Source organism: Poecilia reticulata, chromosome 6 (assembly GCF_904066995.2).
Source record: "Poecilia reticulata chromosome 6, P_reticulata-male-v2, whole genome shotgun sequence".
Taxonomy (NCBI): domain Eukaryota; kingdom Metazoa; phylum Chordata; class Actinopteri; order Cyprinodontiformes; family Poeciliidae; genus Poecilia; species Poecilia reticulata.
In genome coordinates, this window is record NC_088835.1 from 18,947,536 (window position 1) to 18,969,208 (window position 21,673).

General features: G+C 38.2%; 2 protein-coding genes across 2 annotated transcripts; one reads left to right on the forward strand and one right to left on the reverse strand.

Annotated features, from left to right (window-relative positions):
- Nucleotides 1–351: 351 nt before the first annotated feature.
- On the forward strand, nt 352–7,201 carry tmem263 (transmembrane protein 263). Its single transcript, XM_017305360.2, has 3 exons — nt 352–605; nt 3,252–3,318; nt 5,472–7,201. The coding sequence occupies exons 2-3, from the start codon at nt 3,252–3,254 to the stop codon at nt 5,756–5,758; spliced, it is 354 nt and encodes a 117-aa protein (XP_017160849.1). The 5' UTR covers nt 352–605; the 3' UTR covers nt 5,759–7,201.
- Nucleotides 7,202–17,332: 10,131 nt separating this feature from the next.
- Nucleotides 17,333–20,421, reverse strand: LOC103466347 (uncharacterized). The gene is made up of 5 exons (XM_081608074.1): nt 18,382–20,421; nt 18,041–18,225; nt 17,852–17,949; nt 17,612–17,775; nt 17,333–17,529 (listed from the first exon to the last, which is right to left on the reverse strand). Exons 1-5 carry the CDS (start codon nt 20,288–20,290, stop codon nt 17,333–17,335), a joined length of 2,553 nt encoding a protein of 850 aa, XP_081464200.1. The 5' UTR covers nt 20,291–20,421.
- Between the last annotated feature and the right edge of the window lie 1,252 nt (nt 20,422–21,673).

Below are 21,673 nucleotides of genomic sequence, written 5' to 3' on the forward strand. Positions count from 1 at the left end.
CTCATCTCCTTGTAAGAGACGATCTTGATTTGAAGGCCGCAAAAACACCTTAATCGTCACTTCCTCCCTGAGGAAGAGGCGGGGCTGCTGTATTTTGATCAGTTTGGTAACGCATGAATGATTCAGTTCATTTGAATGGTTTATTTTGTACCCTCCCGCCAACACTGAGTGACAGTTTGGGTGAGGGTCGGGGGGTGGTCTTAAAAGATTACAGACATTTAATCTCCTCATTTGCAACCCCCAAACATCCCGCAGTATGTGTTCAGAATCATTAGTTAAATAAAAAGGAACGCACTTTTATTAATACACTTTAAAAAGGCATTCACGATCATCTATGTAATCATTTCATGCATGTGAAGTTCAGCAGATTCAGAGATCCAGTTTGCAGACTGTACCTCTGTGTGTGCTTTGTGGGTGGAGATTGAGAACCTCCTCCTAAAAACACAGTCAACACCAGCCAGCTTCACTCCCTGCAGCACCTTTGTTATTTCTAAATTTGGGACTACAACATATTTTTTTGTATTCATCATTTTATTTACTTAAGTCTCACAATCATCCTATAACTCATTGGATTTATTTTTTCGACTAACCACCGTTACAGCAAGGTAAGTGTTATTTTGCACCGTTAGGGATCAGTTTTGTTTAACGAGAGTCAGCCATGAGAACTTGACTACAACCAGTGTTTTTTTTTGGTTTTTTTTTTCGAAAACTAAGAGCCATGACGTTATAACCACAGACTCAGGGCGAACTCGGACGTTTATTTCAGTTTCAGCAGAGTAAACGGATGTTTGGATGTCGAACGTTATCGTGTAAAACCGTTGAAAAATCCTCGAGCGACGTGACGTACCAGCTAGAAGATTCTACACATTTACGTTAAAGCGCGAGCAGTTATAGTGTTTGAAGGCGTCGACCACACGCAGAGCGATAACGTGTCTTTAAAGTCCTATAATTTAGGGTTAATTGCGTTAGAAGCCGTCTAACAACGCATATCCGACTCTAGGAGAATGTGTGTAGAAGTTGACGTTCGTAAAATGTTGCAGGCAGCTAGCATAAATTGTTTTGACTGGGTTTGGTACTTTATTTGGAGGGGTAAACTCGTACAATTATATATTTAAAATCAACTCAAAGAGTGATTTAACGTCCATCAGTTAATTCACTACGCAACTTTTATTTTGACCTGGACTTAAATACCGCGACAGTTATGTAGAGCAGCCTTTTAAAATGCTCATTTTTGCCTTCAGATTTCATATACGTGAAGTTAGATGTCCAGGTTAGCAAAATATGTCATCTCTTAATGCGACAGAGATTGCATGATTATTGCAGTCCCTTCCATTATCTGTTATTAATGTCAGAAGGGTTGTCATACTTTTTCTGTCTATTAAGTCCAAAAAGTGACACCAGCATGTATGGATTTATTACACAAAGAAGAATATATGCTCATTTCTAATATCTATGGCTGAAAGGTTAGTGGAAACCTGAAATTCAGTTTGTATGAAAAACATATTACAAAAGAATAATAATTTACAGAAATGTCAGTCTAATGAGAAGCATGCCCATGTAGTGTACGTTACATGCAATCAGTTCTCGATCTGGGAATACTGCTTCAGTGCAGCACGAAGATGACCAACCTGTGGTGTTATAAGGCCACATTTCAGAAGCATCTTACCTGGCCTCAGGAAAATGAAGACTGCAATGTTGTTCAGTCATCCAAAATCCTCTCTGCATATAAACACCATGTTTACTCTTCATCTGGAAATCAAAGACCAAGAGTTTGGAGGAAGAGTGAAAAAGCACAAAACCCAACTTGCTTTGTGATGTATTGTGCTTCCACAGATTATGATGAATTGAGGAACAATTTCATCCTCTAATGTTAGTTTATTGTTGTATCAAGTCAGGGATTTTAGAGCATGACATTCTTGATGTGCTTGATTGACCAACAAGCACACCTGATCTAAACCCATAAAGAATTTATGGTGTGTTGTTGTGAGGATGAACAACACACCGGGCCTCTTGCCTCTTTGACTGCTGGAGATACTCCTCACAATCTTAATAGGGATACACATGTAAGATGATGGATGGATATTGTCTAAATATATTAAATATTTTATTATCATTTTGTCTATTAATTTTGTTGCCATTAATATGCTGTGAAAGACTGACATTGTGTCAATTTGTTCTATGTAAACTGTAGTAATTGAGTAGTAGTACAAAAATAACTTGCACATGGTTAGAAGTTTATAATCCTGTTGAGATTCACAAATGAAAACTGAATTTCTCAGTGCCTAACTTTTCAATAAAAAAAATAGAATCATGCTAAAGTGAAACTTGGACATCTTTCAAAATCCAGAATGAATTAGTAAATTTATTTTATCCCAGCAAAATGACCCCCAAAAGGAGTTTTTGGTCAGTTTGATTTTAATCATCCCATTTCAACATGTTGTTCAGCTTAGTTTCAAACTATAAACAGGTCGGCCTTGTTTTTGGTATTAGTAACACACCCAAAACACACTCCTTTATTTTCTGACACATTGTGTGCTCACAGCAGCCTGTTGTGTAGTGCTGACATTCAACTTCACTTCATTTTATATACTAGTGTCACATCGGAGATTTAGTCTATTCTGGTGAAGGCTTTTGACTGCATACAGTCATGAAAGACTGTCTCAAGGCTGAAATGATCCTTCTTGCTTCTGTGTCTTTCTCCACTACCCTGCAAACTCTTAATGTTTTATGTTATTGTAAAAACCTGACAGAATTAGCACAAATTCAGAATAGACAATACCTAAATATTAACTTTGATTTCTTTATTGAGCAAAATCAAAGCCAAAATACTAACATGTCTGTTTTTATTAAATTTCTCTGGACATTTCATTAAAAAACACCTTTGGGGGGGATTATAGTGGGATGTTAACTCCCAGAAAAGTCTGAAAGGTCCTAATTGTAAAAAACAAAAAAATCACTTTTCTTTAAATAGATAAACATAATTTGTTTTCTAATGACCTTATAGTCCGTTCCAAATGTTTTACCTCTAAGGTTTTTGAGGAATAAGTTGTATTTGCTTGTTTTATGGGTAAATATGTAAAACACTTACATTATGTTATACCATGACTTTAATCAGCACTCTGACAAAGTTCCATTTTTAAAGTAAAACCTGTAAATTGAAGAAGATAAAAAAAATCCCTCCAGCTGTAATTGTCACTGCATACGTGTAACTAGTTGAGTCACCTTGGTAATTTTGTTGTTTTTGTTCTCAGATGAGTCAGGCCGAGCAGGTGCCTGAGGACATGCCTGCATGCCACACAGATGAGCCAGAAGCTACAGGTAAGCTGAGCTCTAAATCTCCTTTGACACCTCATAAGACACTCAAGGGCAAGAACACGGTTGAAGTTTTGACTTAAACTGACTTTTTAATATTTAATGAAGGAAAAAATAATCAGGCTGGATTTGGTTAAATTAATGTGAAGGCATGCTGAGTCTAAATTACAATGCAGGAATGCAGCCTTGAGAATCACCTAAACCTAATGAACTTCTCTGACATATCTAAGGAGTCAGATACGGAGAGGCATGAATAGCATTGAAAAAATATGCAAACACTACAGGACTTGTTTCTGTTATGGAAACATACTTTCTATCACTGTTCTCCAAGTAAAAGCGCCATCATGTTTCAGAAACTATGTTTGTTTACCGTGTCAGACATAAAATAAAACAAAACTTTTCCGCTTTGATTCAGTTTGAATGAGCAAAATTATTTATCTTTTCTAAAATAATGCGAGGGAAACGTTTTTCATGAACGTATTCCTCCAAGCCAGAATTTAGCAGACAATGAAATATTTTTTAGCATTGCATTTTAAGTGTGTTTTTGGTCAGTTGTTCAGAATGTCCTTGTGCAAACATCACAGTAGTTTGCTAGAACGTTCATTAATTGCACTTCTCAATGAACTACTTCACAGCAGGGTTTGCACGTTTCCCTCTCTTTCCCCCAAATGTAATAGCAGAGGTGTTCAAAATCAGTGTTTGAATTTTTTTTCTTGGGTTCAAACACACCTGGATCAAATAATGGTTCATTTGCGAGCCTCTCCAGAACTTTGACATCGTGTTGAGGTAGTTGAAGCAGAGGCTCATCTAAACTTTCAGGATACCAGGCCTTGAGTAAAGGAACTGGACTCCCATGGACGAGAGCAGAATAGAGTAGAAATGCAGTGCATGTCTTCAACCCTGAAGGCATTTGAAAACTGTAATCTTATTTAGTTGTTGCTGCTGCTTTAGCCACTTTTCTAACAGGCTTTTCAGGTCGTGTTGGTGAATTACTTGTTTCATTGTGGATACTGACACTCTCAGCACCTTCAGCCTCCTGACAAGGTTGTTTGCGTTTGTCCTTAGGGTGATATGTACATTTGGCACCAAAGCACATTCATCCTTCCTGAATGGTACAATGGCTGGATATTTCCCTAGTGTTTATACTTCCATATAAATGTTTAAACAGAAGAACGTGGTACTGTCAGGCGTCTGGAATATGTATCCAAGGATGAATCAGACTTGTGGAGGTTCACGCTTCTCTTCCTAATACTTTTGCTGATTTATTTTGCTTTTTTGATTTTTTTTTTTAAACAAGATGTAACACAAGAAAGCAGTTTGAGAAGTTGCTTTAAAGTACGCCACAAAAATGCCTCCAATTTGCTCAAATGTTGTAAGGTAAGTTATCAAAAACTAAAAAAAAAAAAACACAAACTCTTTAACTGGTCTTTCCCAGACTGTTTAAATGTTTAGAGGAAAAACCTCACCAACGCCAGCAGATGGCATGGTGTCCTAAATGATCGTTGTCTGTGAGAACTTCACCCCTGGACCTGTGCGGTAGTTTTTGAAGCACTGACTCCAGTCTCAATTCAGGTCTGGTGAATATTCCCCAAACTCTTGAATGGGCTTTGATTCACATTTGTCTCAAGGCTGAAATGATCCCTCTTGCTTCTGCGTCTTTCTCCACTACCCTTCTTTATTCCACTCATCTTCTATTCTTGTGAACAGCCAGCCTAATTACCAAAATCTGTTTGTGGCTCACCTTCTTTATATATAGTACATCATATTATTGGCTGCCTGCTGGACAACTGACACATTAGCAGTCTTCCATATGTTTGTGGAGGCTGTAATATAACATTTCTGTAATAAAAAAAAAAAAAGATTTTATTGCCTTTATCTATTCCTATTGTTTTAGAAACAGAATTTAAAGTTTTTAATTAGCTAGCCTGAAAATTAATGAAGCAAACACTTGAAGCATTTCACTTTGTGTTTATGCTTTTGAATAAATCACTAAACTATTCATTGATATTTTTATTTACGGAGATTCTCTCGTAGTCACAGAGTAAACAATCCGTCTTTCAAAATCAAATTGATAATTAAAGTAAAAGTAATAGTATTTATAACTTTTTGTCGCTGACTAAACCAATTCACAATATGTTGGTTTTGTTGTTTTAAATCAGACGCCAACAAGGACCACCCACAGACACAACCGGGGATGTTCGGCAGGTTGGCTGGGGGGTTGTATGGAGCCACCAAAGCTACAGTGGGTGGTGTGACTTGGATAGGAGGAAAGAGCCTGGACCTCACCAAGACAGCTGTCTGCACTGTAGCTGCCGTGCCTGTAATGGGAGTGGGGCTGGTGAAGGGGGGAGTGTGTGCCGTGGCTGGCGGCGTGACCGCGGTCGGGTCTGCAGTAGTCAACAAAGTTCCTCTAGGAGGCAGCAAAAAGAAAGACAAGTCAGACTGACATGGAGCAGAGGAGACTGGACACACAGCTCACACTCCTGTTGATGTTTTTACATTTGTAAGCGGGAGAAAAAAGCAACTAAGGACTTAGAGCTGCAGTTTGCAAGTTATGTTGTTGTTTTTGTGTTATTTTTATGTAACTAGAGATAAAATTCCACAATTGTTTAATTATGTTTTCAAAATTTGTACATAAAAAGAAAGCAATACAGCACACCTGTTCTCATTCCTTCTGATTCAAGACAATCGATGATGATCTGTGCCTTATAAGGAGTTGTTTACTTTCATCTGGAAATAATTCACTTTCAGCAGGTAAATATTAGAAACACTCCGAGTCTGATTTCTGATTATTCCTCTTCAGATAAACACACGTACTGACAAATGATCAGATAAATCTGATCAAGGACATGGCAGATAAAGTCCAGTTTTTTTATATAGATTTTTATGGGTTGGTTTATTGTGTTTAACCTGAACATTTTGGTGTCTTCCATTTCAATGTGCATGCTTCTCAGATGTATGGCTTTCTTGTGGTAATCTCACCTTCGTAGAAGATTGTTGTTTTAGACATTTTATTATTATTGTTATTATTATTACAATAAATGCATTATATTACTGTGCAAAGGACTTTTTGTAATTAAATCTTTTCTTATTTGTATGCTTTCCTTTTGTTCTTGTAAAATAAAGCTTCAAAGTTTTTCAAATTAAATTATGGAGGTAATTTTCTTTATTTTAGGTTAAAAAAACACATATATAATTCAAATGATTGATATTTCACTGCAAAATTGTATGTTTTAATATTTGGAATGAGATTTCATTTCTTCAGTAATTCAGAACTCATGTATTAGTTGCAGTAAATTCAGACTCTGGTAGCATTATACTGATTCAATATAGCAATTCACTTGTAGTTAGTGCATAAGAATTAGTTAACTGTGAATTATAAACCATTTTTGAAGCCCCCCAAAACAATACTTGGATACATAAAAAAAAAAAAATTCCTGCAGCACAATAAAGCATGTTTGGTTTCTGCTCGCTAAAAACCATACACCTACCAGCCTTACAGTTTGGTAATAACAGCAGAAAACAAAGTTAATGCTCCTGCATACGAAGCACACGCGCCACACTCTTTCTTCTGTCGTTTCATCCTTCACCACACAATCAAATGCATACCACCAGCCAATGTATCCAATTCTATCAAAAAAAAAAAAAATATTTGTAATTATTCAGAAATATTTAGAACTAATCTGGTAATAATTGAGATAGGATAGGGTATGTGGATGAAAATTTGAAGTGTCCAAATCATCGTAGATTACTTAAGTTCTTGTTCGACCGGTCTGTATATTGTGCTCTTCACTTCTGTTTTAGCCTAAGATGGTTCTCAAGCCAAATTACTTTGGAAATGCTGTTTTGTATGTTTTCCTTAATGAAATAAATGTTTTTTGAATCTCAAGTTGTGTTTAAAAAGTTTGTTCAGCGCACTGAAAGGTTAAATGTAAAATTGTAAACCAAATGAAATCTGTAAGAAGCAGAAACATTAGCCTTTTCAGTTAACTTTCTGACCTGGGCAGAAAGCCACCTCTGACTGTCCTTGATCTGCCCCAATGTCTTCTGTTGACTCTTTGGGTCACAGTAACCTTTTAAAAGTCAGATCCGTGGGTTTTGTTTGCTCCTAAATGTTTATTTTGTTCAGTCACAGTAGCAAGAATATTGATCCCCCTGCCTCTAACTTACATCTGAAATAGTTTTATTTCAATGTATAAATAAAACATTTTGTAGCAACTCTTCTGTCTTCAACTTTTGTTACATTTTGTTTTATTGGATTTACAAATATCAATGTGTTATACATAGATTTTAAGGGTTGGACCACCTCACAGTAGTGCATGATTGTGAAGTGAAAGAAAAAGAGTGGTTTTCAAATTAAAGTCTGAAAAGTGTGGGGCTCATGTCAATTAACTGTATACTCAAAAATAAAACCCAGTGCAATTCATTTCTTTCAGAAGTCACATAATTCGTAAATAGAGTCCACCCATGTGTAATTTAAACTCTGTAAATCTAATCTAACCTGAGACTTTCGCAGAAAGTCTCAGGTTTGTTATGACTGGATCTCGTATATGTGAGCTCATAACACACATACAAATTATTATGTTTTGCATATAGATAGATAAAAATCATATCTTTATCAAGGCAAATTTTAGCATAAATATTATTAACCTGTTTTTATTCATCAATATTACAAGCTGGTGATTTTTTAAAATTAGTTTTACATTTTAATTCATGCAGTTTGTCAACAAGTTTTAAACTATTACTTTTTAAACTTGGGGCGCTCCTGCGATGCAGTTTGGTTTTTCCATGCTTGACATATTTGAAGAATTCATACAACAATTCAAATTCGTACAATGAAACCATTAAATACAATTTTAAAGATGTTGCTGTAATGTATACAGTAGTGCTTATATATTTATGTTACAGACTGTCAGTGAACGCACCAGAGAAAAGACTGAGATGCAAGTGCGCACGCGTGTTGTAGAGAACAGATAACATCCAGAGACGGATTGTAACCATGGCTCAACTAGTAAAATGACATCAACTCCAATTCAGTGTATTTCTTTATAAGCGTGCAAACATCACAGTTGCAAACACCACAGTTAACAACTTTTATATGAAGGACTAACATGAACCAATCCAATCATACTATCTTCAAAACTGAATCAACTGCTGGTTATATATTGTGCGATCATTTACTTAGAAATACATAGTTACTTTTTTTTTTTACTGTTCAACAACTGCGTTAATTTTTAAAGTGTTTTTTTTATAAATGTTCCCGGTTGAATTGCTGAGGTTGTCTCTGCTCACCCCTGAGGGGCAGTCATAATCACTTGTCCAGATGAAACCACAACCTTTGGGTCAACGTTCCTCTCCTCTGCAGCCTTGGTGTCTCTTTCTGCACAACAACATGAAAACTGTGGTCACATCTGGGTGTCTGTTGATCATTACATTTTTGTAGGTTTTTAAATGAATCACTTACTTCCTATACTGTGACATAATGGTTCACAGCTTACACCATGTTCTGGAACGCACACAGCTGTGCTACAATGAATGTACACCTGAAGAAGAAAAACATTATTAGAAATAACAATATGTAATAAAAGTGGTTGTTTTTGTCAGAGTGCTGCATTCATTACGTATTCTTTAAGGGGTTCCATTGAATTGGTGTCCACAAAGGTAAACTTTTTGAAAATGAAACGTCGGTAGTGAGTTGGAAATTCCAGACCAGATGAAGAACCCACTGGAACCAGTGTGGAGAGGTAGCGATCGTCTGCATATGGACATCTGGATGGAGACAGAGTAATACTGGGGTCAACGTGGATGTGTTGAGACAAACAGCACAGCATAACTATTAAATTTCTGAAGAAATTTAACCGGGGCCTTCCAAACTGTGCCCGTCGGTCGGAACCCAGTGTTCTGATGCTAAACATTTGCATCAATGCTAAACTTAGCTAAGATAAAATTAATGGCATTTGGAGAATCTCAAGCATGTTGACTAACATGGACTTAATCCATTCAGTAGGTTAAAACTGGTGTATAAGCTAAAATTAGCCAACATGCTAATGTTAGCCTAACCTTTGTTACCGTTACATTATTATCCAACGCAGCTTGACATTTATCAGCTGGCATGGCGATTGAGGAAACGCATGACTCACCACACATTGTTTTGAAAATCCAATTGGCTTTTCACTGATGAATGCAAGACAAACATATATAATTAAGCGCGGTTAATGTATGTTGTATTGAAAGATTTTTTTCCTCACGAAATCATTTTTGTTGACATATCATAGTCCTTAACTGCCATAAAAGTGTGTTCGTTATATTTTTAGCTAAGATAAAACTGTAATGTCTTTACTGAAAGCTGAAGATTGTATTTGACAATGAATAAATCTCCTCCTTTATTCTTTGTTGTAGAACTGTCCTACAATTTATAATATTATATATTATTTTTTTATTGTTATTTTTGAACAGCTTTCTCTACCGAACGCAATAAAAAGTTAATGCTGAAATCTAAGTAAGTCTCAGAATAAAACAGATCACTTGTGATATTTTGGTATTTTCACAGAAATGTAAACCCTTATCTATACATAAACCTGGTAGCCAAGAAACGTAATTGGCAGTATCAATGTTAATCAAGACATGTCACTTTACCCTAATTTGCCTATTTGTTTTAGGGACCAAGGACCAGATGGGAAATGTCATCTCCCTCAAGGGCCAAAACAGCCACTTGTTCACAGTGGCCAAAATTCAAGAGGAAGAGGAAGGTGGTGTTATTAAAAGAGAAGAGGCGAAGCGAAAGTTTAGAGCTTCTTGAACTGATAAAAGAAGATGTGCGATTACAAAGAGAAGCAGAAGACAGAAGGGCTCAGGAGAGCAAGGAGAGAGAGACTTGACCAATTATTTATTTTGAAAAAAAAAAAAAAAAAGCAGAGAAATCATTTTAAAAATAAACTTCTTGAACACTTTTCCAGATTATGAATTTGCATTTTAATAAACACATTCACATGATTTACAATCTAGTCCGATAAGAATTGCTTAATTTTGAATTTTAAATAAGTACAAACATTTTTAATTATATTACATTCAGTTTGGTTCAGTTCACTTTATGAAACAAATATTAAGTAATGCACATCAAATAAAGTTATTTACACTGAAAACTACAGAATTTACCTCAGTGACCTATTCCTGGAAAACTTGACAGAAAAAAAACAAACATAAAAACAGGAAGTCTTTGGCAGTGTGCCTAAATCTGTTAAAGCAAGATCAGAGACATGGATAGGATGCTGCAATAGAGAAATGTGACTTTTCTTCTTCTGGATGGCAAACAATAGCCAATATGCCACAAATAGTGGTGACGTACTTCCGTTTACATTTTCGCCACATAGATCGTTTCCGGGTACCGCTTGCTCCTACTGTTTTTAGCCATCTCTGCAAAAGCTGTACCATGAACAAGATGCAAAAGTTAAAATATCTTACTGGTACAACAACTGAGTTTGTACTGTACTGTTGTGTCCAGTCATTAGCTGATACAGTCCAGTGCTTAGTTTTTTCATTTAGCCACTAAAGCTAACACGTGGTTTGTAGCTGCCTGGTAGTTCAAACTTGAGGATATTGAAGATCCAGTGTCAGAAATGGGAAGACGTAAGTTGGAAGGAAGCTGTACCTGCTTCGTTCAGTGGAATAATTTGTTGGAGGAAAATAATGCGGGAGGAAATCCACTGCTACGGGAACAGGCTGAGAACAGAGGCAGCGATTCGGCACAAGGTCAGTCAATATGTGTGTGTTGATATGCGTTTGTGTTATACAGAGTATGAAATAATTTTTAGGCAACTCCTTAGTTTTTGTTTGTATGAAAATGTATATAAAATACACTTAACATGCAGTCGGAGAGCAAGGTAATTTAAGAACAGCTGAGGGCAGCAACGCTTCAGCCTAAAAATTATTCCATCTTTCTGTCCTACCAACACCGAGCAACAAGATCCAAACCACACAGGTAGCCGGTCTACCAATTACCTTTCCCTTGGATCCAAGCACTTGGACCTACTGACTGGTAGGGTGTCCATCAGTCCACGGTCAGCTGGATCATCACATCACGGACCGACTTTTTATTTACAGTACTCGATTAAATTAGGATCTGGAAACCGAGGAGGATCAGATATGCAAAAATCTACCTGCAGACTTTATTGGCTATCCTGACACTGCAGTGATCCTGGACTGAGCTGGTCTTCCCCTCTCCTCTAGAGTGACGTGTTCTCATCAATAGTAAAGGCAAACAAGTCTAATGTCTGACTAACTGCTGATCATTTTGTTATCCTGTTTATACTTAAAATAAAATCGAATCTCTTTTGTAATACTCTGCATTTCACAAACCTTTGTTACCCTTTTCTCAGGTTTGCCTGGACATGCAAGTATTTGCATGTAGATCAGATATTAAAATAGACTTTTAGGTAATACCAGCAAAGAAATGTGAATATTAAGGAATATGAAGTTAGTCGTGTAATTCAATATACTGAATAAGGCTGGATGATATGACTTAAAATATTTGTTTCATACGAAATTTGATTTTAATCAATTCCTCCCATCCTCAATTTCTATAATAAAATTACAGAAAATACTTTCAAAAAGTGCCTTTATTTCAATAATCTCTTATGGTAGTTGTACAAGGGAGCATTCCATCCATCCGTCCGTCCATTTTCTGTACACCCTTGTCCCTAGTGGGGTCAGGAGGAGTGCTGGTACCTAGCTCCAGCGAACGTTTCACTGCTAGTGAATTTTACATGCAACAGTCCACACACTGCATGCAAATAATAGGTTGCTTAATTTTTTAAATTAATTTTAGCTCATTGAAATGCTTCTCTCCTCCAGCAACATTCACAAGCAACGTGCAAAATATACATGAAGCAATCCAGACTTCTCAAAAAATGCTACATTGTATTTTTTCAAGTGGCAGAATATAACTTTAATAAAAAATGTTTTTTCCACATTTGTTAAAGCTGTCACCATGTCGTGACACTTTGCTATGAAACCATATAATCTGTTAAAAAAATCAATCTCCTCCACCTCCTCCTTAAGTTGCTATTGCTTGTCTGAAGAAATGCACGGTTCTGACCAAAAACAACCAATCAGAACCAGGACAGGCTTAGTGCTGTCAATCAACCTCATTCACTCACTGCTTAGTGTGCTAATGGGAAATTTTGTAAAGATTGTTTGAATTTCTGTGAGTAATAAATAAATAGTCTTTGTTGTGTAACTGTAAAAAGAGGATAGACAGGAAAAATCCACACAGATTGTTCACCTTTTTCAATGGGACAGGGTTAAAGGTTATACTGGTATCCGGGTTAGAGCTGCTGCTGACCGACTCATCTGTTGTTAAGCGTGGTAAGAGGTACAGGGGAAAGTTTAATATATGAGTATGTTGTTAAATTCTTCCCTTTGTTCATTAAATGTTAGTGAAATGGAGGCAAACAGTAGTCTGTAGCTAAGCTAAATGTTTGACAATCTCGCATAGTCTACCCACCTCTCTTGGCGAAAAACTGGGCTCTTGTCTTTTTTCTTTCTTTTTGAAACCCTAACTTTATTGTTTTTCTTGGCAGCATAGTAACTGCCACAGTCATTCTTGTCTTCTACTGACTGCTGCTGAACATAGTCACGGTCAAGCGCGCCAAGCAGGAACGAACCATTTCATACAGATCCGGGGGGTGTTCAGGACAAATATAGTGCGTTTTTTGGTCTGGGAATGGTAACATTTAATTTTAACTGCTAAAACAATTTTAAAAACACTATATGATTAATTTTGTAATTGACAGGGGCCCCATCTTTTTCTCTATGTCCACAAGAAAAAAATATTGTGGGAAAGACCCCTGTTGGTCAGGGGCCCTTGGAATTGTCTTAACTTTTCCCCCCTACACCTCGCTGCAGCAAACAGAAAGGGGCGATGAGGGACCACATGGCAGTCTCATTCCTTATTTGGAAATGGGACCATTGCACTCCGGAAGTGAAGGGGGCGCTATTTCCTATATTATCCGCGATCTCCCGTTTATATTTTCTTTTATTTGTGATATATTATCTTGACATTTAGGAAGGAGTTGTACTCTCGCTATTTAATTCAGCGCAGCTTACTTTTTTTTTTTTTAAACAAATTCTGTAGCTTTCTGTATACTTCTAAATTTGGTCTTTCGTTGCATTTTTTTGGGGGCCCGGGTCTGTGGGTGCCAGGGAGGTAGGAATGGTTTCTAGTCGCTTAGATGTCTGATTATAGTGCGCCCTCGCCTGTTAAGAAAGATGTATTTAATGTTAAAGTTACTTTCCCTCAATGGAATATATACTAGTCAGTCCCAATGGCTGTTTCACTCACGATGTGCTTCCTGGGTAAAAATCAAAAGACAAATGTGGCCACCCCTCCCGCCGCTCATCAGTTTCAACAACCCCCTCTGCCCGCTCAACACTCGCCCTGTACATAAACCACGCGGTGGCACGGAGGTGGTTGGAAGTTAACTTTAATAGCTCCGACTAACAGGTAAAGGCTGCACAGACTTTTTTTTTTTAGCAGCCGCTGCTCCGGTCGTCGTCCACACCGTATTCATGTTTATGGTCAACTCTCTGCCACACATACCGTCTCTCACTCGCTCCTAAAGCATGCGGGTTTCAGCACGCAGCGCCCCCTTCCGACCGTAGGACGGCTGCCACACATCTTACTCACCCACACACAACATTCCACAACACTGGCACCGTAAAAGATAAATTATAAAACAACATATTTGTTCATTTTCTTAAGGATGTAAAGCTAATTAAATGACATAAACAAAACCGTTATATATTATAAATAATATCTATATATCTCCATCAGTTATAGGAGAAATAAATTAAATGAGACATGAAAATCAACATGATCAACTATGATAAAAATACCATTTACAATACATAAGAAACGTAATTGAGCAAAAGTCAATAACAAACAAATGAATTAGGTTCATAAAAGAATGACAAATTTGGTTGTAACAACTAGGATTGTTAAACAGATAAGCAAAAATTTGGATTTTTGTTTATGTGGTGCTATATGTATTATTTAAGAGATTTTTTATTGGTAGAGTCTTATATAGAAGAAAAATAAGATGAAACTATTTAGTCTATCGAGGTGGAAATTTTTCTTAGAGTCTAAAACTATAAAATAAAACATATTCATAGAATCACAATATCAACAATTTGTGCATCGAGTAAAACACTTAGAATGCAACAGGTAAATGTTATCATTTAGTTTGGTTAAAAATTATTATTGCACTGTCAATAAATTACTTGTAATCAATGTTCTTAGGTACCAGAGGGAAACAGTAATGCTTTCATGAGCTCAGAGGTTCAAACTGATGAATAAAGAGGATGGATGTTCTCTGCTGAAATTTCTTGTTGTCTTCCATGTTCTTTCAGCAAACAGTTGACAGAGTTGTTTTACCTGCCATTCAAAGCATTCTTAAAAGTTTCACTTATTGTGCAGCTCATGTGACTAAACCAGCTGAGGAGATGAAAAGTTAAAACACTCAACATTGTCTTCTACATTAGCTCTAGTTGGGTGACCCCAAGATCACTGGGTCTCCTTAAAAGATAGAGTCTCTGAGTCTGAAAACATTTCTTAAAAATATAGTCAGTGTTTTTAGCAAAGTTGAGCTGACTATCCAGGAATGACCCAAAGTATTTAATATTTGCCTCAGTTTCAACAGGTTGGCCATCGAGAGAAACTGGAACCACTTTGATGTCTTGTTTAGGTCATTTAATTAGCTCTACATCCTTAAGAAAATGAAAAATGAATAAATAATAAAGACTTTGTGCTATTCTGATTAATGTAATTATATTAGTTGTGTTACCACCTCCACGCCACGAGTGGCAGTAGCAGGCTCGAAAAGATGCGACTAAGAAAAGATTTAGAAGTACACAGAAAGCTACATAATTTGTTTTTTTTTAAAAAACTGTGAACTGCGCAAAATGAAATAAAAGGGACAAGTTATATACATGCCGCGAGTACAACTTCTTTCTAAAGGTGAAGATATATCACAAATATCAAAAGAAAATAAAAACGGGAGATCGTTGATAATATAGGAAATAGCACCCCCTTCACTTCCGGAGTGCAATGGTCCCATTTCCAAATAAGGTATGAGACTGCCAGTGGTCCGTCCCCGCCCCTTTCTGATTGCTGCAGCGAGGTCCTTCTCCATTTGCCAGTAATCAAGAGGATGTACATTGCCACTTCGATTGACCAGGTAAGCATTAAGGTAAAAATAAAAAATAGAGCAAATATACAAAATGGAAACAGAGCTACGGATAGGAATACTTTCTATATAAAGAAAAGCAAATAAGTTAATAGCAGGAGGCAGAAAAGCTGTTGGTAACATTAGCACAGCCGATCCCTCCCTCCAGGAAGTCACCAAACAAAACTGTCCAACTCCAGCTATAATAAAGATATAAAAAAGAAACAAAACAGAAAGTTAAAATAACAAATAATGCCAATTTGTTAATTCAGATTTAATGCATTCCAGATGCAAAAAACGTTCTGAAATGTGATATTTTACAAATTTCACAAATCAATTAGAAAGTTTCACAAATGTTTTATTTATTCTGCTATTAGTGCAGAATAATCCAGTTAAGTTTGAAATGTCTGGGTGTTGTAGGTTTTATAATACAACACATTAAAAATGCTGAAGATAGTGAAAAAGTGTAATCGTTTAGCTATTATCCGAATTAGAAGCTAGATTCGGAAGCTAACTTCAGCTTCGACTGATAGCTACTAGTTGGGCCCTATATATATATATATATATATATATATATATATATATATATATATATCACTGCAAGAAAATCAAAACACTTAACGTTTACATAGCGTCTCTGTAAGCTTGTCCCTGTTAGCTACGTCAGACATGAGGAATTATGGTGAATACAAACGATTTATTAACTTACCTTTGAAGTTATTGTGAAGTTCGACACATCCAGCTTAAATCCTTTGTCGTTGTTGGAGCGCTTCAGGACTTCTGAATATTTCTATAAGCATCATTAACAGTCCTGCAGCAGCCGAGGAGCCATTGTTATCATACTGTTGCCTGCGCCAAGAAGTGGTCTATGTGGCAAATAAATGCGGAAGTGCTAAAACGTAAGTCCGGGGCATTTAGGCTGAGATACCCAGTTAGCTTTTCTGAAAAAAGCAGTCCGAACAACTCCTTCCCGTTCAGGAACCGTGAGACATATTCGAAAAACATTTAAAGCCTATTAGACGGCTATTTCTCATCTCAATAGTACCAGGATTTACATCTCTAGCTCTCTCATAGTAATAGAAGCGATGAGAGAGAGATGGCGTGCTCTGAGCTCTGAATTTTTTGAGAAAAGGATGAAAATGAATGGCTGGGAGCCTGAGATTACCCTGTCACACGATTTAAATAATCAAGCCCTTCCCATAATTGCTGAGCCTAGTCTTAGACCGATATTTTTGATGACTTATCTTCGGTGACGAGTTACAAGTCATGAAGGTTGGAAATCCTCCATGCCATCACCCTGATTTTTAGCTCCCTCCACAGGTTCTCTAACAAATTCAAGTGAAGACTTAGACTAGGACTTCAATTTACTAAAAATACGTCCAGTCAGACATGTTGATAAAATAAATTGCTTCAAACTTAAAACTGCAAGGGCTATGAATAGCTTCGTACTGAAATGTAGAAATGTCACTTGCATCATTATAAGGTCATTTGTTCTCTACACAACAGCATGTCCCCTTATCATCTTGCAGACTTCTGCACAGTACTTGCTTTTGTGAGATTTAAATGTATTTTATACATAAAAGTTAATTTGTTAATTCTATTTTGCAGATAAACTTGTCTATTATAGAATCATTGGCAATTTTCCCTCAATTTTAATCACTGTTCATAATAAAATTCAACACCCATCTCATTCAGATCAAAATAGCATTAATAAAATCTTTCTAATAAACATAATTGACATAAATGTAAAGAACCAGCTTGTTATCATTACTAATATAGCGGGAAAAAAAGTGTTTTAGTTACCCATTAATCAGAATGTCCCACTGTGGCAGGCTATGAGGGTTGGGGCCTGTAGTTGCCCAACAGCGTCCAAGAGTCAGAACGAGTGTGGGATCTGTCTTGTTAAGCAGCTGAACTTCCACATACACTGGATCCCTCAGTACTTTGCCAACAGGATAGTCTGAGTCCTGATAGTAAGAGGTGTAGGCTGCATTCACTGGGAGACCAAATGCACAAGTTATTACGACAGCCAAGTTTGAAAAATGATCTGCATCACTTTGCAGGCAACATATACTGACCATCGTTGCAACCCTTTGTAATGCATTGGCCATTGCCCAACTTCAGACCCACTCTGATGGGTCCAAGACCAACAGCAATTGGCAGAGGAGGATTATCCCACAGCAGAACTTCGACCACCAGAGTTTCAACTGAGGTGCCAATGTACCTACACTGGAAGAGTAATCTGGAAAAGAGAATGGGTGTTGAACTGGCTTATATATTTATTCTTAAAATATGATACTTTTCTAATGTTCACCTACTCATAGCTGCTGTCCCTGGTAATGGCTCCAAGAGGTCCAACACCCACTTCATAGGAAGATGTCATACTGTTCTCATAGATTATAACTCCAGGCTCCTCCTAAAATATGTTAAAATGGCAAAAAGAGTAATTATTGAAAAATAACCGGATTATTGCCTAAATTAAAGCAATTTTTAAATTTTGATTTTACCATGACAACAGTGCCACAGGCAGTAACAGGAAAGAAATAGATAGCAAAAATGGAATTGGAGTCAACGTGTGTGCAGCCTGGACCTGCTCCCCACAGTGAGATTGTTTCAAGGTCAATGTGGGGCAGGGTGACGTCTTTGGCTACAACAACAATAAATTGGCCATCCTTGGTACACTGGACTGTCACTAATGGAAAAAAGACAGAATATGGTAAGTTAAACTAAACACACCAAATTCCACTTGTAAGAACTTCTGATTAATCACTTTTATTTTGAATGAAATGTTTTACAGGCTAAGGTATTTCAGTTTTCGTCTCACAACAGCAGCCAGTTCAACACTCACCTCCTTTTCCAAAGTAGCAAGACTGGCCTTGAAAGGCCAGAGATTGTTGAAAGCAACAATCTCTGGCCTCACATTCAGTGGCAGTGATGTCTGGAGCTCCACATGGTACTCTTGAGGCTGGTGGCACATCACAACCTTTAGTGCTGGGAATCACAGAGTCTTGTGGAATCTCAGGATACTGAGGCTTAACAGGTGTCTGTGGCTGAGGATACTGATTTTTTGTAGGCATTTGGGGTTTAGGGTATGAAGGGTACTGAGGCTGTGAAGCATCATATGGCAATTGCAGGGGGTTCTGAAGTTGACGTTGCTGGGGGTTCTGAGGTTGCTGGGGATTCTGAGGTCGCTGAGGGTAAGGGATCTGAGGTCGCTGAGGGTAAGGGATCTGAGGTTGCTGAGGGTAAGGGATCTGAGGTTGCTGAGTACTTTGTAATTGACGTTCCTGGGGGTTCTGAGGTTGCTGGGGATTCTGAGGTCGCTGAGGGTGAGGGTTCTGAGGTTGCTGAGGGTAAGGGATCTGAGGTTGCTGAAGGTAAGGGTTCTGAGGTTGCTGAGGGTAAGGGATCTGAGGTTGCAGGGGGCTCTGAAGGTGACGTTCCTGGGCGTTCTGAGGTTGCTGAGGGTAAAGGGTCTGAGGTTGCTGACGGTAAGGGATCTGAGGTTGCTGAGGGTAAGGGATCTGAGGTTGCTGAGGGTTCTGAAGTTGACGTTCCTGTGGGTTCTGAGGTTGCTGAGGGTAAGGGATCTGAGGTTGCTGACGGTAAGGGATCTGCGGTTGCTGTGGGTTCTGAAGTTGATGTTGCAGGGGGTTCTGAGGTTGCTGAGGGTAAGGGATCTGAGGTTGCTGAGGTTGAGGGATCTGAGGTTGCATAGGGTGAGGGATCTGAGGTTGCTGGGGGCTCTGAAGTTGACGTTCTTGGGGGTTCTGAGGTTGCTGAAGGTAAGGGATCTGAAGTTGCAGAGGGTAAGGGATCTGAGGTTGCTGGGGGCTCTGAAGTTGACGTTCCTGCGGGTTCTGAGGTTGCTGAGGGTAAGGGATCTGAGGTTGCTGTGGGTAAGGAATCTGAGGTTGCTGGGGGCTCTGAAGTTGACGTTCCTGGGGGTTCTGAGGTTGCTGACGGTAAGGGATCTGAGGTTGCTGAGGGTAAGGGATCTGAGGTTGCTGGGGGTTCTGAAGTTGACGTTGCAGGGAGTTCTGAGGTTGATGAGGGTAAGGATTCTGAGGTTGCTGAGGGTAAGGTTTATGAGGTTGCTGAGGATAAGGGATCTGAGGTTGCTGAGGGTAAGGGATCTGAGGCTGCTGAGGGTAAAGGATCTGAGGCTGCTGGGAGTTCTGAAGTCGACGTTGCAGGGGGTTCTGAGGTTGCTGAGAGTTCTGAGGTTGCTGAAGGTAAGGGTTCTGAGGTTGCTGAGGGTAAGGGTTTTGAGGTTGCTTAGGGTTATGAGGTTGCTGAGGATAAGGGATCTGAGGTTGCTGAGGGTTCTGGGGTTGCTGAGGGCGAGGGTTCTGAGGTTGCTGAGGGTTCTGGGGTTGCTGAGGGTGAGGGTTCTGAGGTTGCTGAGGGTAAGGGTTCTGAGGTTGCTGAGAGTGAGGGTTCTGAGGTTGCTGAGGGTAAGGGTTCTGAGGTTGCTGAGGGTGAGGGTTCTGAGGTTGCTGAAGATGAGGATTCTGATGTTGCTGAGATTGCTGAGGGTTTTGAGGTTGCTGAGGGTGAGGATTCTGAGGTTGCTGAGGGTTCTGGGGTTGCTGAGGGTTCTGAGGTTGCAGAGGGTTCTGAGGTTGCTGAGGGTTCTCATTCGTCTGGGGATACTGAGGCATTTGAGGATACTTCTGTGCCTCTGCTTCCTTTCTAGCCAAGCAGCATAGGAGAGCTAGTGCTGCCAAACAAGTGACACTCCAGTGACTTGCCATGACCTCACAGCTGTCTGGTCTGGTTACTCCCCAAGTCTCCACTTTCTGTCTGCTGTTTCATTTATGTCTTCCCAGGCATAATGCTTTACAGACTCCACCCCTTGGGGAAATAATAATTTCCAGCATTCATACAAAGGGGGGCAATTCTGTCTTATCAGATCAGGTCAGTGAGTTAGATAACAGTATGACATTATGTTACGGGTCACAATAACTTTTATGTGGTCTATGCACCCCAAAATTTATCTTTAGCAAATGTTTGTTTTATTATCACATGATCACAAACACATCGATCTTTTCTCTGGACTTCCAGCTTCATTTGATCTGTACCTCAGCTAATGTTTTCTTCATTCTCACATTTACTAGATCTCCTATTATTTATATTTGTATTATAAAAACAAACAATGTCAAAAACCCAGTAGAAAAGAACATTTAGCATAGAATTACCTCAGAAATGAAATGTAGAGGTTTTACAGGATATTTTCTTTGCCTTGCTTTGTATTTCTGACCAGGATTATGGTTTGAGGTTAATTTTCAAAAGTGGATTTTGAACATTAAATATACGTAACCATTGATATATTATTGATGGCATTACACAGTCAGTGCAAATCACATATCACAAAGGCGTTATTGGATTGACATCTTGGTACTATGGAGTCCATTGGACTACTGTAAAAAAAACTTAAGCGCACACAAGGTTTTATAATGATTTAAGCTTTGTTAAATGGAAAGTTATCATGGTACGTAACCATACGGACACTGTTCAAGAAGGGATTAGCCTGTTTAAAACCAATACTCAGATAGGTCACAGCATTTAAATAATGCTCCATTGATACTTTGGTGCCCAAAGTATATCAGGAAAATATCCCCTCCACACATATTTTTCCAATCAGTAATTTTCCAATTCTGGTGAGCCTGTTAGGCATGTAGCTTCTGCTTCCTGCTCATGTCTTGCATGAAAGTTTTCGGGTGAAATCTTCTGCTGCCATTTTCAAAGTTTAAGGTACTATAACCCATTCAGAGATGGCTTTGACAAATGAGCTACTGTAGCCTTTTGATCATCTCCTCTGACCTTTGACATCAACAAGGAGCTTTTGCAACTGACTCACCAGATGTTTTCTGTTTTTCACACCATTGTTTGTAAACCCAGGAGTTGGTTAGATATGAGAGTAAAAGCGGATCAGCAGTTTATAAAACACTCAGATCAGGTTATCTGGCACCAAAAAACATGCAATCTTCATTGACACCTAAATCTGATTTCTTGCCCATTCTGAAACTCATCTTCACCGTGTCTTGATGCCTAAAAGACATTGAACATTACACATTTTTAGCATTTTTTTTCTTCCTATAAAACACTAAGATAAAAAGTGTGGCAGCAGAACCAAA